General features: G+C 41.2%; 3 protein-coding genes across 3 annotated transcripts in view; all 3 read right to left on the bottom strand.

Moving 5' to 3' along the window:
- Window positions 1–3,743, bottom strand: part of kpna4 (karyopherin alpha 4 (importin alpha 3)) — a 46,215-nt gene extending 42,472 nt beyond the window's left edge. The window contains exon 1 of the mRNA XM_061878108.1: window positions 3,537–3,743. Coding sequence (XP_061734092.1) covers window positions 3,537–3,605 — 69 coding nt within the window. The 5' untranslated portion in view covers window positions 3,606–3,743. The remainder of the gene's footprint in view (window positions 1–3,536) is intronic.
- Window positions 3,744–7,812: 4,069 nt separating this feature from the next.
- LOC133537185 (ADP-ribosylation factor-like protein 14) lies at window positions 7,813–14,576 on the bottom strand. The gene is made up of 3 exons (XM_061878107.1): window positions 14,132–14,576; window positions 10,679–10,930; window positions 7,813–7,940 (listed from the first exon to the last, which is right to left on the bottom strand). Exons 1-3 carry the CDS (start codon window positions 14,444–14,446, stop codon window positions 7,872–7,874), a joined length of 636 nt encoding a protein of 211 aa, XP_061734091.1. The 5' UTR covers window positions 14,447–14,576; the 3' UTR covers window positions 7,813–7,871.
- Window positions 14,577–19,848: 5,272 nt separating this feature from the next.
- ppm1lb (protein phosphatase, Mg2+/Mn2+ dependent, 1Lb) overlaps window positions 19,849–27,807 on the bottom strand; it is a 133,205-nt gene continuing 125,246 nt past the window's right edge. Inside the window, exons 3-4 of the mRNA XM_061878106.1 lie at window positions 26,631–26,792; window positions 19,849–24,974 (exon numbers count right to left, since the gene is read on the bottom strand). Coding sequence (XP_061734090.1) covers window positions 24,634–24,974; window positions 26,631–26,792 — 503 coding nt within the window. The 3' untranslated portion in view covers window positions 19,849–24,633. The remainder of the gene's footprint in view (window positions 24,975–26,630; window positions 26,793–27,807) is intronic.

The following is a 27,807-nucleotide window of genomic DNA, read 5'->3' as shown; positions in this document are numbered from 1 at the left end:
AGGAGGGCAAGCCCCACACTAACCAATAATAAATAAATTACTTCTTACCATTAACGCAACGTCTTGACGATAAAAAAGCATGATAATGTTTTATATTTTGAACGTTATTTTTAACACTGTGATGACAAGTGGAATTATTAATTACTTATCGTGTTAAGCAATGTCAGCTCAGATTTATCCGAGAGCCAGATGCAGTCCTCAAAAGAGCCACATCTGGCTCTAGAGCCATAGGTTCCCTACCCCTGATATAGAGTATATATTATCTATATATACTTTATTTGTCATTTGTATTTTCTGAATGAATTATGTGATAATATTCACATGTCAACTCATTGGTGCAAATGTTCACTATCAAGATAAAAAAAAATCTAAATCCAATTACAGTATGTTATTTATGTAGTTTGATCATTTTCCTCGACTGATGTACTAACATCCATCCATTTTCTACAGCTTGTCCCCCACATCATTCAATTATAAATAAAGATTTCTACACATAAAAGTAATCATCAATTTAAGGTGCCCTCTTTGGGGATTGTAATCTGGATTCATGAACTTCATTCTAAACATTTCTTCCCAAAAAAAGAAATCTTTAACATCAATATTTATGGAACATGTCCACAAAAATTCTAGCTGTCAACACTGAATATTGCATTGTTGTATTTTTTCCACAGCTTATGGACTTACATTCTTGAAGTATTATTCAATAAATACATTTATAAAGGATTTTTGAATTGTTGCTATTTTTAGAATATTTAAAAAAAAATCTCAAGTACCCCTTGCCATACCTTCATACTCAGTGGTTAACGTGTCGGTAAGTCGTGAGTCCAAATCCCAGCCGAGTCATACCAAAGAATAAAAAATGGGAGCCACTACCAACCTGCTTGGCACTCATCATTAAGGGTTGGAATTGGGGGTTAAATCACCATAAATGATTCCCGGGCGCGGCACCGCTGCTGCCCATTGCTCCCCTCACCTCCCAGTGGATGATCAAAGGTAATGGGTCAAATGCAGAGAATAATTTCGCCACATCTAGTATGTGTGTGACAATCATTGGTACTTTAAGTACCCCCAGGGGTACGTGTACCCCCATTTGAGAACAACTGCTGTACAATATAGAGAATATATCATCTATACATACTTTGTCAGTATTTATATTTTCTGAATACATTTTGTGATAATATTCACAAGTCAACTGATTGGTGCAAATTTTCACTCTATCGAGATAAAAAAAATATCTAAATCCAATCACAGTATGTTATTTATTTAGTTTGATCATATTCCTCGACTGATGTACTAACATCCATCCATTTTCTACCTCTTGTCCCAAACATTATGTGGTTTACTTTGTACATGTGTAGCATCATCAACAAAGATGCAAAGAATTGCTATTGCGACATCCAGTGGACACAAATAGAACAGCGGTTTCTTTCATTCAACAATTTCAGGTTTAAAGGCCTACTGAAAGCCACTACTACCCACCACGCAGTCTGATAGTTTATACATCAATGATGAAATATTAACATTGCAACACATGCCAATACGGCCTTTTTAGTTTACTAAATTACAATTTTAAATTTCCCGGGAGTTTCGTCTTGAAAACGTCGTGTACTGATGACGTGTACGCAAGACGTCACGGATTTTAAGGAAATATGAGCGCTGCACACACACACAGCTAAAAGTTGTCTGCTTTAACAGCATAATAACACAGTATTTTGGAGATCTGTGTTGCTGAATCTTTTGCAATTTGTTCAATTAATATTGGAGAAGTCACAGTAGAAAGTTGGAGTTGAGTAGCTTTAGCCACACAAACACACGGTGATTCCTTGTTTAAAATTCCTGGAGGTGAAGCTTTACTATGGATCAGAGCGCGGTCAAGCAAACACGAACCACGACGGAATGTCAACCAGCAGTTTTCGGTGAGAAAATTGTGGTAAAAAGGGACGGCGTGGCGCAGTGGGATAGTGGCCGTGCGCAACCCGAGGGTCCCTGGTTCAAATTCCACCTAGTACCAACTTCGTCATGTCCGTTGTGTCCTGAGTAAGACACTTCACCCTTGCTCCTGATGGGTGCTGGTTGGCGCCTTGCATGGCAGCTCCCTCCCTCAATGTGTGAATGTGTGTGTGAATGGGTAAATGTGGAAGTAGTGTCAAAGTGCTTTGAGTACCTTGAAGGTAGAAAAGCGCTATACAAGTACAACCCATTTATCATTCTTACCGGAGAAAAGCTGAGCTTGTGACGTCCATTAAGGTGCCGTCGACTCCCCTGAGACACTGCGCGTCAAGACACCCGTGGATGTACACCTCCGACTATCAGGTACTATTTAACTCACTAAAACACTAGCAAAACAATAGAAAGATAAGGGATTTCCCAGAATTATCCTAGTAAATGTCTCTAAAAACATCGGAATCCGTCCCAATGCAATCGCGTTTTTAAAAAAAATCATTTTTCTTTCTAGTCCGTCGCTATCAATATCCTCAAACACAAATCTTACATCCTCACGCAAATTAATGGGGAAATAGTCGTTTTCTCTGTCCGAATAGCACTTTTTGTTGGAGGCTCCCATTAGAATCAATGTGAATATGTGAGGAGCCCCCACACGTGTGACGTCATCGTCTGCGACTTCCGGCAGAGGCAGGGCTTTTCTCTTAGCACCGAAAGTTGCGAACTTTATCGTGGATGTTCTCTACTAAATCCTTTCAGCAAAAATATGGCAATATCGCAAAATGCTCAAGTGTGACACAAAGAATGGACCTGCTAGCCCCGTTTGAATAAGAAAATCTCATTTCAGTAGGCCTTTAATTTTTAAACTTGACAAACTCATCCCCCGGGCCGGATAAAACCTGTTGGCGGGCCTGTTCCGGCCCTCGGGCCGTACGTTAGGCACCCCTGTCGTAAAACATGTCAATTGCTATTGCCATTAAATGCTATTGCATACGAGCGCCATTGATCAACCGCCTACTCCAACTACCACCTTTAAGTCGTTTATAAAGCTTTTGTTGAAACAGTGGATGAGAGGCACTTATTAGTAAATGATCCCCGCTATTGTTTTTGATGCTAAAGACGGGGGAGGGGGATTGAAAGCATTGCCAACGAGCTTCAAATGGAGCTACCTCGACTGCACTCTCCGTGTAACGTCGGCCGTTCTAACTTCACAATCCATGAAAAATACTCCTATATTCACATTAATTTCACTTTTATTTCATTTTGTGGTGGATATTAAGCGGGTTTGCCGTGGTTAATATCGAGGGATTGAGCCGCGGGCCTGCGTTGCAGCAAGCCAGCTCCTCCAGGAGGCAACGGGCGAGCCTTTTTCTTTTCCGGGCGAGTAAACAGTCCGACAAACCGGCATATAAGCGGTATATTTGTGGGAAGGAACACACCGGAGTGACGGCGGAGGTTTGTGGAAATAGCCAGAAGCGAAGGCCGCGGCCGCAGCCTCGGGGTAAAGTTCCCGATGAAACGACGTCACAGGAGAGCCGCGGAGGCGAAGTTGGGCGCGGACGGTTGACGGAACAGGAGCGGGGTTTCCAACTCACCTCCAAATCACGACCCTTGTTCTTGAAGTTCTTCAGTCGCTGGTTATCCAGTTTCTCGTTGTCGGCCATGTCGAGCGGTTAGGGCGCAGTTTGACTCGCGGGAATTAGCTCCTGATGCTAACTGGTGGCTCGTCGCGGCCTGGCGTTTAGCGGACTATTTTTTGCTGCTGCTGGGCGGCCGCGGTGCATGCTGGGATTGCCGGTGGCGGAGAGGAAGGGTGGGGGGCAGCACCTCGGCTCTCATTGGTCCATTGTGGAAAGCTCGCTCCCGCCGGGCGCGCGCCCCTTCCAAACATTATTTATTGCAGGGAAATATAATTTCCATCTTATCAATTTTAAACGACCATATATTCTAAAACTTATAGAAAGGAATAGAAAGTACTTTATTGATTGTTGGGGGAAATTCAGCACCACAGTTCGGTCACAATAGACAATAAACGTTTAGGTGTTTTTTTTAACATGTGAAAAATATAAATATAGTCCATTGTACAGCATTATTCACATGTTAATAATAATATAAATACAGTCTATTATACAGCATTATTCACATGTTAAAAATGCTGTATAATACTGTATTTATATTATTCACATGTTAATAATAATATAAATACAGTCTATTATACAGCATTATTCACATGTGAAAAATGCTGTATAATACTGTACTTATATTATCCACATGTGAATAATATAAATACAGTCTATTATACAGCATTATTCACATGTGAATAATATAAATACAGTCTATTATAAAGCATTATTCACATGTGAATAATATAAATACAGTCTATTATACAGCATTATTCACATGTGAATAATATAAATGCAAATCTATTTTACAACATTATTCACATGTGAATGATATAAATGCAGTTTAATGTACAACATTATTCACGTGAATAATATAAATGCAGTCTAACATACAACATTATTCACATGTGAATAATATAAATTCGGTCTATTATACAGCGTTATTCACATGTGAATAATATAAATGCAGTCCAACATACAACATTATTCACATGTGAATAATATAAATTCGGTCTATTATACAGCATTATTCACATGTAAATAATATAAATGCAGTCTAACATACAACATTATTCACATGTGAATAATATAAATTCAGTCTATTATACAGCGTTATTCACATGTGAATAATATAAATGCAGTCTAATATGCAACAGTATTCACATGTAAATAATATAAATGCAGTCTAACATACAACATTATTCACATGTGAATAATATAAATTCAGTCTATTATACAGCGTTATTCACATGTGAATAATATAAATGCAGTGTAATATACAACGTTATTCACATGTGAGTAATATAAATTCAGTCTATTATACAGCATTATTCACATGTGAATACTATAAATGCAAATATATTATACAACATTATTCACATGTGAATAATTTAAATGCAGTTTAATATACAACATTATTCACATGTGAATAATATAAATTCAGTCTATTATACAGCGTTATTCACATGTGAATAATATAAATGCAGTCTAATATACAAAATTATTCACATGTGAATAATATAAATTCAGTCTATTATACAGCGTTATTCACATGTAAATAATATAAATGCAGTCTAACATACAACATTATTCACATGTGAATAATATAAATTCGGTCTATTATACAGCGTTATTCACATGTGAATAATATAAATGCAGTCTAATATACAACATTATTCACATGTGAATAATATAAATTCAGTCTGTTATACAGCGTTATTCACATGTGAATAATATAAATGTAGTTTGATATACAACATTATTTACATGTAAATAATATAAATGCAGTCTAACATACAACATTATTCACATGTGAATAATATAAATTCAGTCTATTATACAGCGTTATTCACAAGTGAATAACATAAATACAGTCTATTATACAGCATTATTCACATGTGAATAACATAAATACAGTCTATTGTACAGCATCATTCACATATGAATAATATAAATACAGTCTATTATACAGCATTATTTACAAACCCCGTTTCCATATGAGTTGAAATTGTGTTTGATGTAAATATAAATGGAATATAATGATTTGCAAATCATTTTCAACCCATATGCAATTGAATGCACTACAAAGACAACTTATTTGATGTTCAAACTCATAAACTTATTTTTTTTTGCAAATAATAATTAACTTAGAATTTCATGGCTGCAACATGTGCCAAAGTAGTTGGGAAAGGGCATGTTCACCACTGTGTTACATCACCTTTTCTTTGAACAACACTCAATAAACGATTGGGAACTGGGGAAACTAATTGTTGAAGCTTTGAAAGTGGAATTCTTTCCCATTCTTGTTTTATGTACAGCTTCAGTCGTTCAATAGTGCTGTCGTATTTTACGCTTCATAATGCGCCACACATTTTAAATAGGGGACAGGTCTGGTATGCAGGCGGGCCAGGAAAGTACCCGCACTCTTTTTTTACGAAGCCACGTGCTGAATGTGGCTTGGCATTGTCTTGCTGAAATAAGCAGGGGCGTCCATGAAAAAGACGGCGCTTAGATGCCAGTATATGTTGTTCCAAAACCTGTATGTACCTTTCAGCATTAATGGTGCCTTCAAAGATGTGTAAGTTACCCATGCCTTGGGCACTAATGCACCCCCATACCATCACAGATGCTGGCTTTTGAACTTTGCGTCGATAACAGTCTGGATGGTTCGCTTCCTCTTTGGTCCAGATGACACGATGTCGAATATTTCCAAAAACAATTTGAAATGTGGACTCGTCAGACCACAGAAGACTTTTCCATTTTGCATCAGACCCTCTTAAATGATCTCGGGCCCAGAGAAGCCGGCGGCGTTTCTGGACGTTGTTGATAAATGGTTTTAGCTTTGCATAGTAGAGCTTTAACTTGCACTTACAGATGTAGCGACCAACTGTATTTAGTGGCAGTGGTTTTCTGAAGTGTTCCTGAGCCCCTGTGGTGATATCCTTTAGAGATTGATGTCGGTTTTTGATACAGTGCCATCTGAGGGATCGAAGGTCACAGTCATTCAATGTGGTTTCCGGCCATGCCGCTTACGTGGAGTGATTTCTCCAGATTCTCTGAACCTTTTGATGATATTATGGTGCGTAGATGTTGAAATCCCTAAATTTCTTGCAATTGCACTTTGAGAAACGTTGTTCTTAAACTGTTTGACTATTTGCTCACGCAGTTGTGGACAAAGGGGTGTACCTCGCCCCATCCTTTCTTGTGAAAGACTGAGCATTTTATGGGAAGCTGCTTTTATACCCAATCATGGCACCCACCTGTTCCCAATTAGCCTGCACACCTGTGGGATGTTCCAAATAAGTGTTTGATGAGCATTCCTCAACTTTATCAGTATCCATTACCACCTGTCCCAACTTCTTTGTCATGTGTTGCTGGCATGAAATTCTAAAGTTATTATTTTCAAAAAAAAATGTTTATCAGTTTGAAGATCAAATATGTTGTCTTTGTAGCATATTCAACTGAATATGGGTTGAAAATGATTTGCAAATCATTGTATTTTGTTTATATTTACATCTAACACAATTTCCCAACTCATATGGAAATGGGGTTTGTACATGTGAATAACATACAGTAAATACAGTCTATTATACAGCATTATTCACATGTGAATATTATAAATACAGTCTATTATACAGCACTATTCACATATCCATCCATCCATTTCCTACCGCTTATTCCCTTTGGGGCCACGGGGGGCGCTGGTGCCTATCTCAGCTACAATCGGGCGTAAGGCGGGTACACCCTGGACAAAAGTATTCACATATGAATAACATAAATACAGTCTATTATACAGCATTATTCACATGTGAATAATATAAATACAGTCAATAATACAGCTTTATTCACATGCAAATAATTGAAATGCAGTCTATTATACAGCATTATTCACATGTGAATAATATAAATACAGTCTATTATACAGCATTATTCACATGTGAATAACATAAATACAGTCTATTATACACCATTATTCACATGTGAATAACATAAATACAGTCTATTATACAGCATTATTCACATGTGAATAATATAAATACAGTCTATTATACAGTCCCATGTGGCTTCTGGTGGGCCTCAAAGCCAAGAAAGTCAGTTACATCTCTCATTGGCCCACACTCTAATTTTGTAGTTATTAACCTCATTGTTATGTGTTGTCTGGATTAGACATTTTCAAAAATGTTCTCAATAAAATCCATCAAATTTAAAACTTGTACTGTACTTGAATAATAAATGAATATATGACGGGTCCAGCAGCAACATGTCTTTATTGTTCCATACAACCAAGTCAGTGTTGAAATAGTCACTTCACTTTATTGTAGATCTGAGACGTGTTACATCAGGGGTGTCCAAACTTTTTCCACTGAGGGCCGCACACTGAAAAATCAAAACAAGCTGGGGCCATTTTTTATTTTAAAAACAAATACAATATATGTATAAAAAATATACATTTAGGCCTGATCCCGGTGAAACCAATGGGGTTTGGTCAAAAAAATATAAAAAATGTGTCATTATTCAGTATTATTATTATTATAGGCTTAAATCTGTAGATCAACATTAGGTCTATCTGTCAATATAACATTTTAAAAAATTATGTTGAATGCTCTTTTTGTCAAAGAAAACTATTTTTTGGGGGGAAAAACACAAAATATGTAATATTTTCACCCTATAACATTTTTAAGTGGAATATTTTAGATTATATAATAAGTGTAGCTTTAAAAAGGTCAATAAGTCATAACAACATTGATTTTTATTCATTATTATTTTTTGAGCAATAGCACTTAAAAAAAAAATTCACACTAAAATTATTGGGGATCCAAAACGCTCCTATTCATTAAAGTGTTAAAAAATAAATTATAATTGTTTTGTTTACTTTTAACACAATAAACTCGAGATCAACTTCAGATCAATCCGTCAAATATAAGTTTAAAACAAAAACGTTTGGCAAACACAAAATATGCAGCATTTTACCCCCAAAATATCTCAAAGTGCAATATTTAATGTGACGTAATTTGAGCCTTGAATAGGTCAATAATTAGGGTCCGCAGGCCCATTGCACAAGGACTCCTGGAGTCCTTTTGCAATGGGCCAAGGACCCTATTGAAACTGCTGTGTTTTATTATTATTCCGCACCTTCGCACCCTAATTTGACCCCCTTAACATGCTTCAAAACTCACAATTAGGGTCCGCAGGCCCATTGCAAAAGGACTCCACACATAAAATAAAACACAGCAAAAACTGCTCCTAGGAAGAAAACAAACAAAATTGCTTGTAACTTCCAGTAGGAATGCCGGAAAGACATGAAACAAAAACTTCTATGTAGGTCTCACTTAGACCTACATTTAGATGATTGACATCCTTCGGCAAAAATCCACAGGATTCCTTTTGCAATGGGCCTGCGGACCCTATTGAAACTGCTGTGTTTTATTATTATTCTGCACCTTCGCACCCTAATTTGACCCCCTTAACATGCTTCAAAACTCACCAAATTTGACACACACGTCGGTATAGCAAACCTTCCCAAGTTATTAAGCAACCAAACCCTAAAAATGAAAATTGCGCGCTAGCGCCCCCTAGGAAAAAAAACAACAACAGACTGCTCATAACTTCCGTTAGGAATGTCGTAGAGACATGAAACAAAAACTTCTATGTAGAACTGACTTAGACCTACAATTCATAATTTTACTTTCTTGGGCAAAAATCAACAAAAAGTTGGCAAAAAACCCATCAATACAAAATTTTCGCAAAAAATGCTATTTTTGCCTCTTTGAACTGTAATTTGACCCCCTTAAAATGCTTCAAAACTCACCAAACTTGGCACACACATCAGGACTGGCAACAATTGCGAGTTAATGAAAAAACTAAACCCGAAAATTTAAAATGCGCTCTAGCGCAATTTTTAAATAAAACACAGCAAAAACTGCTCCTAGGAAGAAAACACAAACAAAATTGCTTGTAACTTCCAGTAGGAATGCCGGGAAGACATTAAACAAAAACGTCTATGTAGGTCTCACTTAGACCTACATTTAGATGATTGACATCCTTCGGCAAAAATCAACAGGAAGTTAAAAATTACCCCTTCAAAATAAAAGTTTTGTAAAAACCCGTCACCTTTTTCAAACGTGAACTCCTCCGAGTGCGTTTGTCGTTTCGGCTTCAAACTCGCACGAGAGAGATTGAACCCTTTTGATTAAAACTATCCAACAAAGTTTGGATTACTGCTCCGGTTTTGATTTTACGCGCCTTCAAAGAACCCCTGCGCAAAGTTTCCTAAAAAATGTAATTTTTGCCTCTTTGAGCTGTAATTTGACCCCCTTAAAATGCTTCAAAGTGCAAGTTAAAGCTCTACTATGCAGAGCAAAAGCTATTTATCAACAACATCCAGAAACGCTGATCTGTAATTTGACCCCCTTAACATGCTTCAAAACTCACCAAATTTTACAAATTTACAAATTATCCGGACTGGCGAAAATTGCCATCTAATAAAAAAACAAACCCCAAAAGTCAAAATTGCGCTCCAGCGCCCCCTAGGAAAAAACCCAGACAAAACTGCTTGTAACTTCTGTTAGGAATGTCGTAGAGACATGAAAAAAATACCTCTATGTAGGTCGGACTTAGACCAACGCTGCTTGCAGCTTTAATTCATAATTACATTGATTTTGATTCATTATTTTTTGAAAGAAAGAAACAGCCTGCATGGCAGCTTTGTGTTATTAGAGTCAAAATTGCAACATTTTCTTGTTAAATTTCACCTGTTTGCTCTTTTATACCACTGTTTATGTTTTGCATTTGTTTAATCGTATTTTTAGAATGTGCCCTTAAAAAAATCCCTGCGGGCCGCCAATGGCTGTAATTTGGACATCCCTGTGTTACATGAAGTTAGCGTGGAGGAATGTTGAAATGACAATCAGGGGTCTTTAAAAACTGTTTTGGGGCAAACCCAAAGACACGTTCTCTTGTGTGTGATTCAAGCCACCATGTTGGAGGTGTTTATTTGGATGCTACAGCTCAGGCAGGCAGAAGCGGTTTGAACACAAAGTATAAATGAATCCTTGGATCTCCAGGAGCTATCAGCCACATATCAACGCAGCAATACCAAAGCCCTTGGATTTCACCTTGACCTGAATGTCCTCTCGCGTCTGTCTCAGCGGGGTTTTCATCAGATAGACTATCCTCCTGAAGCCTTGCTCCAGCCCGGTGCCAGTGACACCCGAGCAGGGCTGGATGAACCAGGCTCTGGTGCCCTGGCACACCTGCCGCAGGTCCAATCTCTGGCACACCATCTCCGGGCTCAGGGCCCCGCCAAGATCCTGTTTGTTGGCGAGTACGACCAAGGGGACTCCTCTGAGGCTCTCATACTTCAGGACCTGAAGCGCCAGAATAGAGAAGACATATACATTACTTTTTTGGAACATGGTCGCTTAATGTATGCGTACAGTCGTTATCAAAATGATTCAACCCCTACACGATTTTGGTCATACCAAAGACTGTACAAATGTGAGCCATTACCTCCCTGCTTGGCACTGAGCATTAAGGGTTGGAATTGGGGGTTAAATCACCAAAAATGATTCCCGGGCGCGGCACCACTGCTGCTCACTGCTCCCCTCGCCTCCCAGGGGGTGATCAAAGGTGATGGGTCAAATGCAGAGAATAATTTCCCCACATCTAGTATGTGTGTGACAATCATTGGTACTTTAAATTTAACTTATGACACACACTAAAGTGATGATGCACTCAGAGTCCGAGTCCATGGTTCTCGCCCGGAAAAAGGTGGAGTGCCAAGATCACGGGTAAATGAGTTTCCTCCGCCGGGTGGCGTCACTCTCCCTTAGAAATAGGGTGAGAAGCTCCGTCATCCGGGAGGAGCTGGGAGTAAATCCGCTGTTCCTCCACATGGAGAGGAGCCAGATGAGGTGGTTCGGGCATGGAACTGTGGAACACTCTCCCTGACCGCCTGAGGGCACCACAGACTGTGGACGCTTTTAAAGAAGGCTTAAAAACTCTTCTTTCTTAAAAAATTTTTTTTTTAATAATGATTAATAATAACAATGGATTAGATTTATATCGCGCTTTTCTATTATTAGAAATTCATTCATTCATTCATTCACACCTGGTGGTGGTAAGCCACAACTGTAGCCACAGCTGCACTGGGGTAGATTGACGGAAGCGTGGCTGCCAGTTTGCGCCTACGGCCCCTCGGACCACCACCAATCATTCATTCATTCATCATTCATTCACAGGGGGCAAGGGTGAAGTGTCCTGCCCAAGGACACAAGGGCAGCGATTTGGATGTCAATAGGCGGGGAGCGAACCTGCTACCCTCAGGTTTCTGGCACGGCCGCTCTACCCACTACGCCATGCGTGCTAGTTCTAGTTTTTATTGTCATTTATTTTTATTATCTTTTTATGTATTTTTGTTATACACTGTAGCACTTTGAGGTTGGATCGGTGCGGCGTCTTCAGTAATGTGAACGCTGTATCGATCCGTTGTGGTGAAGACGAAGCTGAGCCGGAAGGCAAAGCTCTCAATTTACCGGTCAATCTACGTTCCCATCCTCACCTATGGTCATGAGCTTTGGGTTATGACCGAAAGGACAAGATCACGGGTAAAATCGGCCCAAATGAGTTTCCTCCGCCGAGCGGTGGGGCTCTCCCTTAGAGATAGGGTGAGAAGCTCTGTCAACCAGGAAGTAGCTCTAAGTAAAGCCGCTGCTCCTCCACATCAAGAGGAGCCAGATGAGGTGGTTTGGGCATGGAACTGTGGAACACTCTCCCTGACCACCTGAGGGCACCGCAGACTGTGAATGCTTTTAAAACATGCTTAAAAAACATTTTTTTAGACATATGAGTGCTAGTTCTAGTTTTTATTTTTATTTATTTTTATTATATTTTTATTTATTTTATTAATACACTGTAGCACTTTGAGGTTGGATTGGTGCGGTGTCTTCAGTAATGCGGACGCTGTATCGATCTGTTGTAGTGAAGACGAAGCTGAGCCGGAAGGCAAAGCTGTCAATTTACCGGTCGATCTACGTTCCCATCCTCACCCATGGTCATGAGCTTTGGATTATGACGGAAAGGACAAGATCACGGCTACAAGCGGCCCAAATGAGTTTCCTCCGCCGAGGGGCAGGGTTCTCCCTTAGAGATAGGGTGAGAAGTTCTGTCAACCAGGAAGTAGCTCTAAGTAAAGCCGCTGCTCCTCCACATCAAGAGGAGCCAGATGAGGTGGTTTGGGCATGGAACTGTGAAACACTCTCCCTGACCACCTGAGGGCACCACAGACTGTGAATGCTTTTAAAACATGCTTAAAAGCCCTTTTTTTTAGACATATGAGTGCTAGTTCTAGTTTTTATTTTTATTTATTTTGTTAATACACTGTAGCACTTTGAGGTTGGATTGGTGCGGTGTCTTCAGTAATTCGGACGCTGTATCGATCCGTTGTAGTGAAGACGAAGCTGAGCCGGAAGGCAAAGCTGTCAATTTACCGGTCGATCTACGTTCCCATCCTCACCTATGGTCATGAGCTTTGGATTATGACCTAAAGGACAAGATCACGGGTACAAGCGGACGAAATTAGTTGGGTCTCTCTCTTAGAAGTAGGGTGAGAAGCTCTCTCATCCGGGAGGAGCTCAAAGTTAAGTCGCTGCTCCTCCCCTTGGAGAGGAGCCAGATGAGGTGGTTTGGGCATGGAACTGTGAAACACTCTCCCTGACCACCTGAGGGCACCACAGACTGTGAATTCTTTTAAAAAAAGGCTAAAAAACCCTTCTTTTTTATTTAGATTTATTTATATTATCTTTTTATATACATTTTTTAATACACTGTAGCACTTTGAGGTTGTTTGCTCTTTTTACAAAAAAAAATCTATTATGGGGATAGGTTGATTGCGCCTATCTGTGTTGGTCCTGCGATGAGGTGGAGACTTGTCCAGGGTGTACCCTGCCTACCTACCGAATGTAGCTGAGATAGGCTCCAGCGACCCCCCGCAAGCGGCAAAAAAATGGATGGATGGATGGATGGATTATTATTATTATTTGCTCAGGATGCCACCGAACGCCTCCCTAAGGAGGTGTTTACGGCACGTACGACCGGTAGGAGGCCACGGGGAAGACCCAGGACACGTTGGGAAGACGATGTATCCCGGCTGGCCCGGGAACGCCTCGGGATCCCCCCGGGAAGAGCTAGACGAAGTGGCTGGGGAAAGGGAAGTCTGGGTTTCCCTGCTTAGGTTGTTGCCCCAGCGACCCGACCTCGGATAAGCGGAAGAAGATGGATAATCCTCTAGCTTCCATGCTAAAGTTCCTTTTTGTTTTTCTAGCTCCCAGTGCTAGCTCTCTTAGTTTGTTATTCCGCCCACGTGCGTGCTTTTTGTTTGTTCTTGCCTCCATCTCCGCATCTCGGGGTTCGACATCACCAACTAACCCTGACAGGTGGATTTGCAAAAATTATTGGACCACAACCGACAGGTTAAATTAAATATAAGTCCTTTGCATGCACCGTCCTGCGGTGTGCCAGCCTTAATGGACTCCCAAGGTGTGCTGTCAAAGGGTAAGTGCGGGACTTACCCGATGGAGTTCCCTGCAGGCCTCGTCCAGCCTCCCGTGGTCCGCGCTGTCCACCACAAACAGCAGCCCGGCCGTGTCGGCGTAGTGATGCTTCCAGTGGGGCCTCATCTTCCTCTGGCCACCCACGTCCCAGACGGTGAGACTGGGACCGCTCCTGTCCGTCTCCAGGGTCTCCACGTTGAAGCCCACGGTGGGCACGGTGACCACGGTCTCATTGTATTTCAGCTTGTAGAGGAGGGTGCTCTTCCCCGACTCGTCCAGGCCCAGCATCAGGACCTGCGCCTGCTTCCGAGGCTTGGAGCCGTGCATCCCCATTTCCCAACGGTGCCGGTTGCGTAACAGGGGTAAGCTAAGATCTCCGGCGCCCGGTGGGTCCTGCCTGCAGTGCTGTCAGTCCGCAGCAGTCACTATGCTTTATGTGCACACACTTTAAAGGGATACCGCCCCTCTGTGGTCCTCCCGGTCCCTACGCAGCTTTCAGTAAAGCTATTTATATCAAAAGTGACGGTGCATGTGCACACCTGGTCACAACCGTCACTCATGCACACATGCCACAGCCAGGAAGTCCTTATTTGGGATGACATCCGCATTACTTCCCAGCCCGAATGGGAAATACTAGACCGATTTCAGGCTTTCTTCATCCCACTATGAGGAAATGATGTGGTGGTTGAGTAGGGTTGAACCGTCCACAATAGGGTTGTCCCCATACCAATATTTAGGTTCTGGCACCAAAATGTATTTCAATACTTTTCCATACTTTGGCATTATTGTCTTTATTTGAACAAAAATCTTAGTGTACATGAAACATACAGTGGGGCAAAAAAGTATTTAGTCAGCCAGCGATTGTGCAAGTTCTCCCACTTAAAATGATGACAGAGGTCTGTAATTTTCATCATAGGTACACTTCAACTGTGAGAGACAGAATGTGAAAAAAAAATCCAGGAATTCACATTGTAGGAATTTTAAAGAATTTATTTCTAAATGATGGTGGAAAATAAGTATTTGGTCACTTCAAACAAGGAAGATCTCTGGCTCTCACAGACCTGTAACTAAGCTATTCTGTCCTCCACTCGTTACCTGTATTAATGGCACTTGTTTGAACTTGTTATCTGTATAAAAGACACCTGTCCACAGCCTCAAACAGTCAGACTCCAAACTCCACTATGGCCAAGACCAAAGAGCTGTCGAAGGACACCAGGAAAAGAATTGTAGACCTGCACCAGACTTGGAAGAGTGAATCTACAATAGGCAAGCAGCTTGGTGTGAAAACATCAACTGTGGGAGCAATTATCAGAAAATGGAAGACATACAAGACCACTGATAATCTCCCTCGACCTGGGGCTCCACGCAAGATCTCATCCCGTGGGGTCAAAATGATCATGAGAACGGTGACCAAAAATCTCAGAACCACATGGGGGGACCTGGTGAATGACCTGCAGAGAGCTGGTACCCAAGTAACAAAGGTTACCATCAGTAACACACTACACCGACAGGGAATTAATTCCTGCAGTGCCAGACGTGTCCCCCTGCTTAAGCCAGTGCATGTCCAGGCCTGTCTGAAGTTTACCAGAGAGCACATGGATGATACATCAGAGGATTGGGAGAATGTCATGTGGTCAGATGAAACCAAAATATAACTTTTTGGTATAAACTCAACTGGTGGGGTTTGGAGGAAGAAGAATACTGAGTTGCATCCCAAGAACACCACACCTACTGTGAAGCATGGGGGTGGAAACATCATGCTTTGGGGCTGTTTTTCTGTTAAGGGGACAGGACGATTGATCCGTGTTAAGGAAAGAATGAATGGGGCCATGTATCGTGAGATTTTTAGCCAAAACCTCCTTCCATCAGTGAGAGCTTTGAATGCTTGACCAAAAACTTATTTTCCACCATCATTTACAAATAAATTCTTTAAAATTCCTACAAAGTGAATTCCTGGATTTTTTTTTCCACATTCTGTCTCTCACAGTTGAAGTGTAGCTATGATGAAAATTACAGACCTCTGTCATCATTTTAAGTGGGAGAACTGGCACAATCGCTGGCTGACTAAATACTTTTTTGCCCCACTGTATGTTTATTATTGTAATTTAGTCCTTAAATAAAATAGTGAACATACTAGACAACTTGTCTTTTAGTAGTAAGTAAACAAACAAAGACTCCTAATTAGTCTGCAGTAACATATTGTGTCATTTATACACCTATTATTTTGGACACATTACTAAGGACAAACTGTAAAAAAACTGATTATTAATCTACTTGTTCATGTACTGTTAATATCTGCTGTAACATGTTCTATCTACACTTCTGTTAAAATGTAATAATCACTTATTCTTCTCTTCTTTGATACTTTACATTAGTTTGGGATGATACCACACATTTAGGTATCAATCTGATACCAAGGAGATACAGGATCATACATTGGTCATATTCAAAGTCCTCATGTGTCCAGGGACGTATTTTCTGAGTTTATAAACATAATAGGAATTTCAAAAACAGATTTTGTGATGATAAAAAATATTGATGTAGTCATAGTGGTATCAACTAGATACACTCCTGTACTTAGTATCATTACAGAAATATGGACATAAGTAATGTTTATTTGTTACCTTTTTGTGAAATATGAAGATAAATAATGATAATCTGTTACATGATGGTTAAATATGAACATAAATAATATTCATCTGTTACATCATTGTCAAATATGAAGATAAATAATGTTAATCTGTTACTTTATTGCGAAATATGAAGATAAATAATGATCATCTGTTACATGATGGTGAAATATGAAGATAATGTTCATCTGTTACATTATTTTGAAATATGACATTAATGTTCATCTGTTACATTATTGTCAAATATGAACATAAATGTTCATCTGTTACATGATTGTCAAATATGAACATAAATAATGTTCATCTGTTACATGATGGTCAAATATGAACATAAATAATGTTAATCTGTTACATCAGTCAAATATGAAGATAAATAATGTTAATCTGTTACTTTATTGTGAAATATGAAGATAAATAATGTTCATCTGTTACATCATTGTCAAATATGAAGATAAATAATGTTAATCTGTTACTTTATTGTGAAATATGAAGATAAATAATGTTCATCTGTTACATGCTGGTCAAATATGAAGATAAATAATGTTCATCTGTTACATCATTGTGAAATATGAAGATAAATAATGTTAATCTGTTACTTTATTGTGAAATATGAAGATAAATAATGTTCATCTGTTACATGCTGGTCAAATTTGAAGATAAATAATGTTCATCTGTTACATTATTTTGAAATATAACAATGTTCATCTGTTACATTATTGTCAAATATGAACATAAATGTTCATCTGTTACATGATTGTCAAATATGAACATAAATAATGTTCATCTGTTACATGATGGTCAAATATGAACATAAATAATGTTCATCCGTTACATTATTTTGAAATATGATATTAATGTTCATCTGTTACATTATTGTCAAATATGAACATAAACAATGTTCATCTGTTACATAATTGTGATATGAACATAAATAATGGTTATCCACATTTGCGGTCCTCTCCAAGGTTTCTCATAGTCATTCTCATCAACGTCCCACTGGGCTGTGAGTTTTTCCTTGCCCTTATGTGGGCACTGAACAACAGATGTCGTTGAGGCTTGTGCAGCCCTTTGAGACACTCGTGAATGTCTCAAATAAACATTGATGGATTGATTGATGTTGAGGGACACATTCAAATTAAAATGTCATTTTTGGCATAAAAATGGGACCTTTTAAAGTTGGAAAACAGAAAAAAAAACAGCCTACAACACAAAGATTATTGAATTATTTTAATGTTAATTTTTTTTTTTTTTTTTAGTACATTTGAAAATATCTTTTTTTTTTTTTTTTTTAAACCCACACTGACTTGAGTCAAGCAAACATATGCTAAATAACATTCTTCAAAAATGAGAAAACAGAAACAACGGCAGGTACTGTAAATATTGCTGATGCTATACAATCAACCTCGCTTTCTTAGTCGCGGCATTAAGAAGAGCAAAGGCAGACGCCAACATGAGTACAGTATGTACATTCGTTTTTAAAACATTTATTTTACAGTGTTTTCGCTTATGATCGTGCCACACCACCGTCATGAGGGGATCCTCAATTTACCAAAAAAGTTTGCCTTTACAGGAAAGCAAAAGAACACGAGGCCACAATAGTAATTTTTTTATGTGGAGTACATAAGTTCAACATAATGTGAAAGGACTTATTGAACGATGTGATTGTGGAGGGGAGGTGTGGCCGGCGCTGCCTGCAGGAGGAAAGGTCACCGCCTCTGTCCACGGTGCTGAGGACAGAGCACCATCAGACTGGGGGCGTGGCAGTGCAGCTGGCAGGTGACTAGATTTCACAGGTGGTACTAATAATCTAATCATCTGTCGTCTTTAACAGTAAGTGGCCAGGAGCAGGAGGGGGGAGAGGATACGGACGTGACTGAAAAGTCATTAAAAACGTTAATTTGCTCCTGTGAAGTGTCTGAAAAGCGACTTCCACAGTCATGTATTTTATTTCATTGTTTACATGAACAATCCATTGTAGGAAATGTTCCATCTTGTATTCATGCAATGACTCGAGTCTCACATGTATCGCTTCATCGTGGGCGGGATAAACTCCATCCATTTGACCCGAATTGAGCAGTGGAGCAAATATTCTAGTCAACAGGGTAAGTAAGTACTTAAATGTTATTTATAAAAGCACTTTCCACGGGTAAAATGACAAAGCGCTGTAGAAAACACAGGTGAAGTAAAGCAACAACACAATGACAACAACAGGGGGGCGACATCATAAAAAGGTGACTAAAAATGATAGTGTTAGAATAATTGTATCTAATTTATCACAAAAGGTTGTTACATTTAGTTCCCTGCGTGGGGACAAAAGTTGTCTTTAATCATAGCAATCAAAAGGCTTGTAATAGTCCACTTTGTAGGATGGGAAGCAACATTAAGGTGTTATGTTTCTTTCATGTATTGTAATCAACAGAAAGATATTGTCTGACCCAAGAACTACAAAGCGGAGAGGAAGCAGGGCCGGACTCCCCTCCGGGCACTGCTTGTTTGAACTGTTGTACGACCTTTTCGTTTGAACTGTTGTAATCAAAGTCGATGGCTGTTTACGACCCACGTCCCTTAGAATCAGCGGTTGCCATTGAATCAGGGAAAGTCCAAATCTTTCGCCAGAGTTTGCTGGAGACTACAAGAGTACAGCCCATACGTTTCTCCTCAAATTGAGCCAAATTTGATTCTGTCTCTGTTTAATTTTTTGCTTCTTGTCTTGTTGAATAGATGTCATCAGTGTTTTAACCTGACAGATAGTTAAAAGACAAATGAACTAAAAGCTTTACTAAAAATAGAAGTTTTCTAATGTTTCTTCAAAGTGTCAACACAGTCAAGATCAGGGAGGGTCTGGTGCAAGTTGTTCCAGAGTCTGGGAGCTAGAATCTAGAATGCCGGGGTTTTAGGGGATCTTTAGAAGACTCTGGCCTGAAGACCCAGAAGAGTAGGGGCATAACAAGTCAGTGATGTATTGAGGGGGCCCCACCATGCAACTGAAGAGTAGGGGCATACCAAGTCAGAATGTACTGAGGGGGCCCCATCATGCAACTGAAGAGTAAGAGCATAATAAGTTCGTGATGTACTAAGGGGGCCCCACCATGCAACTGAAGAGTAGGGAAATACCAAGTCACAATGTACTGAGGGGGCCCCACGATGCAACTGAAGAGTAGGGGAATACCAAGTCACAATGTACTGAGGGGGCCCCACCATGCAACTGAAGAGTAGGGGCATATCAAGTCAGTGATGTACTCAGGGGCCCAAATCTTTCAACTGAAGAGTAGGGGCCTAACAAGTCATGTACTGAGGGGCCCCACAATGCAACTGAAGAGTAGGAGCATAACAAGTCAGAATGTACTGAGGGGGCCCCACCATGCAACTGAAGAGTAGGGAAATACCAAGTCACGATGTACTGAGGGGGCCCCACCATGCAACTGAAGAGTAGGGGCATACCCAGTCACAATGTACTGAGGGGGCCCCACCATGCAACTGAAGAGTAGGAGCTTAACACGTCAGTGATGTACTGAGGGGCCCCATCATGCAACTGAAGAGTAGGGGCATATCAAGTCAGTGATGTACTCAGGGGCCCAAATCTTTCAACTGAAGAGTAGGGGCCTAACAAGTCATGTACTGAGGGGCCCCACCATGCAACTGAAGAGTAGGGGCTTAACAAGTCAGTGATGTACTTAGGGGCCCCACCTTGCAACTGAAGAGTAGGGGCTTAACAAGTCAGTGATGTACTCAGGGGGCCCCACCATTCAACTGAAGAGTAGGGGCTTAACAAGTCAGTGATGTACTGAGGGGCCCCACCATGATACTGAAGAGTAGGAGCATAACAAGTCATGTACAGAGGGGCCCCACCATGCAACTGAAGAGTAGGGGCATAACAAGTCAGTGATGTACTTAAGGGCCCCACCTTGCAACTGAAGAGTAGGGGCATAACAAATCAGTAATGTACTGAGGGGCCCCACCATGCAACTGAAGAGTAGGGGCTTAACAAGTCAGTGATGTACTTAGGGGCCCCACCCTGCAACTGAAGAGTAGGGGCATAACAAGTCAGTGATGTACTGAGGGGCCCCACCATGCAACTGAAGAGTAGGGGCTTAACAAGTCAGTGATGTACTTAGGGGCCCCACCTTGCAACTGAAGAGTAGGGGCCTAACAAGTCAGTGATGTACTGAGGGGGCCCCACCATGCAACTGAAGAGTAGGGGCATAACAAGTCAGTGATGCACTGAGGGGGCCCCACCATGCAACTGATGAGTAGGGAATTAACAAGTCAGTGATGTACTGAGGGGCCCCACCATGCAACTGAAAAGTAGGGGCATACCAAGTCAGAATGTACTGAGGGGGCCCCACCACGCAACTGAAGAGTAGGGGCATAACAAAGTAGGGGCATAACAAGTCAGTGATGTACTGAGGGGGCCCCACCATGCAATTGAAGAGTAGGAGCATAACAAGTCAGTGACGTATTGAGGGGCCCCACCATGCAACTGAAGAGTAGGGGCATAACATGTCAGTGATGTACTTTAGGGGCCCCATCATGCAACTGAAGAGTAGGGGCCTAACAAGTCATGTACTGAGGGGCCCCACCATGCAACGCACGGGAAGTCAGGACTAAAATCTTGAACTGAATTAGAGTGGAAGCCAATGAAGACTGGATCAAATGGGGGTGACGTGGACTGTTCTCGGTGCACGGGTCCCAAAGTCTGATCAATCTAGAGTTTTAAAAGCCATCAAACAAAAAAATAAAAAACAAAATATCAGGCATCCATGAAATATTCTGAACTAAAACGTCCAAAAGAATGAATCGATGTTGCAGTCCCATACTATTATCAACACCTCCTTCCTCAACATGACATGCTTGTATTGCTGCATGGAACTCCACAATATTTATTTTCCTCAGCCAGAACCTAATTGACTCACACTATCTCAGCAAAGTGAGTAGAGCTTCCCAAGCAACACTACTATAGAAATAACACTTGGATTTACTTTAGAGTAGTCAACGTACACCTTATCTTGCAGTGTAGACTTATACTACCTGTTAAAAATGTGAACTTGTGTTGCCAGCGATTAAGACGACAAAGGATGTGTTGACTTATTTTCAGCAACACAAGCGGTACACTGACTACTCTAAAGTACTTCCAAGATTCATTTCTATAGTGCCGTCACGCGAGAAGAAACGATACCTGTCGAGTGCGGCCCTTTAGTGTGACGTTAACGTGGACACCAGGTCCACTTTAAAGTAGACGCAGTCAAAATGAAGGATTGAACAATCTACAACACCCAAAACCGGTGAGGTTGTCACGTTGTGTAAATACTAAATAAAAAGAGAATACAATGATTTGCAAATCCTTTTCAACTTATATTCAATTGAATAGACTGCAAAGACAAGATATTTAACGTCCGAGCTGGCGGCACTGCATCAGAAATAGACATCAGTGTGTAAAGGATATCACCATATGGGCTCAGGAAAACTTCAGAAAACCCCTGTCAGTAACTACAGTTGGTCGCTACATCTATAAGTGCAAGTTAAAACTCTATTATGCAAAGCCAAAGCCATTTATCAACAACACCCAGAAACGCCGACGGCTTCGCTGGGCCCGAGCTCATCTAAGATGGACTGATGCAAAGTGGAAAAGTGTTCTGTGGTCTGACGAGTCCACATTTCAAATTGTTTTTGGAAACTGTGGATGTCCTGTCCTCCGGAACAAAGAGGAAAAGAACCATCGGGACTGTTCTAAGCGCACAGTTGAAAAGCCAGCATCTGTGATGGTATGGGGGTGTATTAGATACTTTTCAACTCATATTCAATTGTATAGACTGCAAAGACAAGATATTTAAGGTCCGAGCTGGCGGCACTGCATCAGAAATAGACATCAGTGTGTAAAGGATATCACCATATGGGCTCAGGAAAACTTCAGAAAACCCCTGTCAGTAACTACAGTTGGTCGCTACATCTATAAGTGCAAGTTAAAACTCTATTATGCAAAGCCAAAGCCATTTATCAACAACACCCAGAAACGCCGACGGCTTCGCTGGGCCCGAGCTCATCTAAGATGGACTGATGCAAAGTGGAAAAGTGTTCTGTGGTCTGACGAGTCCACATTTCAAATTGTTTTTGAAAACTGTGGATGTCCTGTCCTCCGGAACAAAGAGGAAAAGAACCATCCGGACTGTTCTAAGCGCACAGTTATAAAGGCAGCATGTGTAATGGTATTAGGGTGTATTAGTGCCCAAGGCATGGGTAACTTACACATCTGTGAAGGCACCATTAATGCTGAAAGGTCCATACAGGTTTTGGAGCAACATATGTTGTCATCCAAGCAACGTTATCATGGACGCCCCTGCTTATTTCAGCAAAACAATGCCAAGCCATGTGTTACAACAGCGTGGTTTCGTAGTAAAAGAGTGCGGGTACTAGACTGGCCTGCCTGTAGGCCGTACCTGTCTTCCGTTGAAAATGTGTGGCGCATTATGAAGCCTAAAATAGCACAACTTAAGCATCACAACAAGCAAGAATGAGAAAGAATTTCACTTCAGAAAATGTGTCTCCTCAGTTCCCAAACGTTTACTGTCAGAATAATTGTATCTAAGTTAATTTTGTGTTTCAATGAGTTCCCGGCGAGCAGACAAAAGCTGTCTTTGATCTTACCAATCAAAATGTTTGTAAAACGCCACTGTGTAGGATCGAATTCGACATGGTGTCGGTTTCTTTGACGTATTGTAACCTTGACCCGAGGTCTCCGAAGCAGAGAGGAAGCAGGACCTGACTCCCCCTCCAGGCACCTTTTCTTTGAGCTGTTGTAACCAAAAGCGACAGCTGTTTACGACCGCTCCTTCCTTTAGAAAACAGCTGTTGCCATGTAATCAGGGAACGTCCAAATAAAAGAGGAGGCGTACAATGTTTTGTGGGGCGGTTTAGCTCAGCCAGCAACTTGAGTGTTGCAGGTTCGATTCCCGCTTCCGCCATCCTAGTCACTGCCGTTGTGTCCGTGGGCAAGACACTTTACCCGCCTGCTCCCAGTGCCACCCACACTGGTTTGAATGTAAGTAACTTAGATATTGGGTTTCACTACGTAAAGCGCTTTGAGTCACTAGAGAAAAAGCGCTATATAAATATAATTCACTTCACTTCACGTCAGAGCGTGGGACGACACTGTACAAGGGTACAGGTCTACACGTTTCTCCTCAATTGAGCCAAATTAAATCTTGTCTCTGTTTAATTCCTTGCTTCTTTGCCTGTTTAATAGATGCCATCAGTGTTGGAACCTGAGATTTACTGGGGGTTGTTAAAAGGAAAGGCCATGTAACACAGTGGTAAAAATGCCCCCGTTAAAAAGGATTTGCAAATCATTGTATTCTCTTTTTATTTACCATTTACAAACCGAGACAACTTCGCTGCTTTCGGGTGTTGTGGGTTTTTGTAAGATATTTAAATGTACAACGCAGTAATGGGGATCTGCAGCTGTAACCAAGCCGTCAATCATTCAGATAGAACATCTGATGATTGCAGCATCAAGTTACTCGACCTCCCGTAGTACACTGACGTCAACAAAACAAGGGCAAGTACTTTAGAAGAGGTTTAAAGTCTAGGACTAGATTTAAATCCATTAGAAAATGTGTCTAAGGACATGAAGAGAATTGGTCAATTAAAAAAAAAATACTTTTAAGATGCTCGTACTAACAAGCAAGTGTTGTGTTATTTTCAATGGGACAGCAGAAAGCATGAATTTGCATCTAGTGCAGCCAAGTAGTGCACTTCTTTTTTGCTTCAATGCGACACAATCACTTCCAAGCTTGACGGACATCCTTACTGCACACTTTGAAAGCAAATAAATAATAAGGGGCGGCCCACTCGTCTGTAATAGAAATCCCACAAAAAGTGTCAGGGTCGGTTATTTTACTGCTCACCAGCCTTCCCTTTGAACTTGACCACCATGACTGTGATGTTGTCGGGGCAACCGCGGTAGTAAGACTGGAGGACGATGCTCTTGGCGCCGAAGTGAGGCTCGTCCAGGCGCTCTTGGACGAAGCGCACGGCTTCCTCGTTGCTGAAGGTGTCCCACAGGCCGTCCGAGGCCAGGATCATGAACCGGGGCTGCACCTTGTCCAGGTCAAAGGACAGGACGTCGGGATCGGAGACCACCACGTTGAGGTTCTTCAGGGTGTAGTCGCCCAGAGAGCGGGACATGGCCAGGATGCCCTGGACGCGCCACGAGCCATTGAAGCTGATGAAGCCGCCTGTGGAATCAAGGGATTCAAAAATGAGGGAAGCAGGAAGTGAAAGAGTTGACAAGACATTCCACAAAGTGTAGCCTCAATGGATCCAAAAAAACATGGAGACCATTGGATTACATTAAGACTTCCTTACTTGGTCAAATGCTAGAATAATTATGTCTAAGTTATCCCACAACTCTTATGCTTAAAGGCCGTTGCTATAGTTATTATCAATTGTGCTGCAGTTGCACTTTTCCATCCGTGCAAAGGGACAACTTGCAATCCTGGATTGCGAGTCGCAGACAAAGCAGAGACAGGGCGCTATCACGAGTGTCAGCACATTTCATGAACAATCATATATTGTGTCTAACTTGGGCTGCCAAAATTACACTCTTTCCTTCAGAAGCAGCCTCAGTGATGTAACCAGGGACCTCCAAAATAAATAGTGGAGCACGTGGACTGTGCCTTAGAGCGTAGGTTGGAACTGTAACTGAATGTGCAGCCCAATACGTCTCTCCTCATTGAGCCAAATTGAACTCTGTCTCTGCGTGATTCCTTGCTTCTTGTCTGTTTAATAGACGTCATCACTTCAGAAGCAGCCTCAGTGATGTAACCAGAGACCTCCCGAATAAATAGTGGAGCACGTGGACTGTGCCTTAGAGCGTATGTTGGAACTCTAACTGAATGTGCCGCCCAATACGTCTCTCCTCATTGAGCCAAATTGAACTCTGTCTCTGCGTGATTCCTTGCTTCTTGTCTGTTTAATAGACGTCATCACTTCAGAAGCAGCCTCAGTGATGTAACCAGAGACCTCCAGAATAAATAGTGGAGCACGTGGACTGTGCCTGAGAACATATGTTGGAACTGTAACTGAATGTGCCGCCCAATACGTCTCTCCTCATTGAGCCAAATTGAACTCTGTCTCTGCTTGATTCCTTGCTTCTTGTCTGTTTAATAGACGTCATCACTTCAGAAGCAGCCTCAGTGATGTAACCAGGGACCTCCAGAATAAATAGACGAGCACGTGGGACTGTACTTTAGAGCAGTGGTCCCCAACCTTTTTGCTGCTGTGGACCGGTCCACGCTTGTTAAAGACCAAGTCTTTAAAATATGTTCTTGAATTTTCAAATTCTTTTTGAGTTTTGTCTCTCTTATAATTAAAAATGTGGAGCAAAGAGAGACCAGCTTGCTAGTAAATAAATACAATTTAAAAATTAGAGGCAGCTCACTGGTAAGTGCTGCTATTTGAGCTATTTTTAGAACAGGCCAGCGGGCACCACGTTGGTGGCCAAATACTTTATTTGGCAATATAATATATATATATATATATATATATATATATATATATATATATATATATATATATATAAATATATATATATATATATATATATATATATATATATATATATATATATATAAATATATATATATAGTACTGTAATGGAAACGTAGGTTTTTTTTCCTTCCTCCAGTAGCTAAAGAAGCCACTAGATGGCAGTGATGGACTATTGTGCAGTCTGACCCTGCAGGATTCCTCAGGATGCAGCAGAGTGGGAGAGAAGATGATGGCTGTGCCTCCAGTCCACACGGGCCTCACCAGCTTCAGTACCAAGACCAAAACCCTGGTCATGTTGACGGTCTGTTGGTATGTACCTGGAAAGACGCGGGCCGACTCACCAGCTTTCTTGATCCTCTTGCGTTCCTTGAGCTGGTACGGCTTGTGGTCGTGCGATAGAGGAATGGCGTTGCCGTCCTTGTCGCACAGCACCCCTCGGGAATCGCCCACGTTGGCCACCGTCAGCTCCTTATCGGACAAGAGGGCCACCAGGCATGTGGTGCCTGCGGGAGGAGGGGGGGGCGTGAAGATGGAGAGAATTGATGGGGATTTAAATTGGAAGACATCACGGAACACGGAAAATATCTAATCGAGCTTGCAGCTCTTTAGTGCCGCCCTAGTGGCTTCCTGGAGAATTGAACCTACTCAGTGGTTAGAGCATGGGTGTCAAACTCTGGCCCGCGGGCCAAATTTGGCCCTTAAAGAAATATCAAATTAACATTACAGCTGGCCCGCAGTCATTAAACAACAGTGGTGCCCCTTGAAAAGAATCTTTACAGGGCCCCCAACACATAATTTCACCATCATTAGGGGCCTCTCTGGGCCCCCCTCCATCATTGGCCCCTAGAATCCGTCTTCTTTAGCCCCCCCCCCTTTTCGGCGCCCCTGGCTGTAACACCGCAATTTCTCACACTTGCCAATCCTCCCGAAGTTCAGTGCCCCTCCCGAAAATCTCCCGGGGGCAAGCAAGCATTCTACCGATTTTCACCCGCCTTAAAGGCACTGCCTTTAGCATTTTCTACAACCTGTTGTCACGTCCGCATTTCCTCCATACAAACAGCGTGCAGGCCCACTCGCATAAGTGAATGCAACGCATACTTGGTCAACAGCCATACAGGTCACACTGAGGGTGGCCGTGTAAACAACTTTAACACTGTTACAAATATGCGCCACACTGTGAACTCACACCAAACACATTTTGGGACAACATCTGCACCGCAGCATAACAAATACCCAGAATCCCTTGCAGCACTAACTCTTTCGGGACGCTACAATATATTTTGATATTTACCTCAGAAGGCTGCAAATAGAAAAGAGGCATTAAATTTGTATTTACATTTTATTTGACATGTCATTGATATTTTTTAATTATTATTATTATTATTTGAAACTCAATTTTGCATGTCACTATAAAGTTTTATAAGCCTTGCTTGGTCAATATTCAATGCAAAACTTGTTTGGGTCCCTATTAAAAGGTTCATTTGTTCAAACTTGGCCCACGGCTTTGTTCAGTTTTAA

Source organism: Nerophis ophidion, linkage group LG18, assembly GCF_033978795.1.
Source record: "Nerophis ophidion isolate RoL-2023_Sa linkage group LG18, RoL_Noph_v1.0, whole genome shotgun sequence".
NCBI lineage: Eukaryota > Metazoa > Chordata > Actinopteri > Syngnathiformes > Syngnathidae > Nerophis > Nerophis ophidion.
This window is presented reverse-complemented; position numbering and strand designations above follow the sequence as displayed.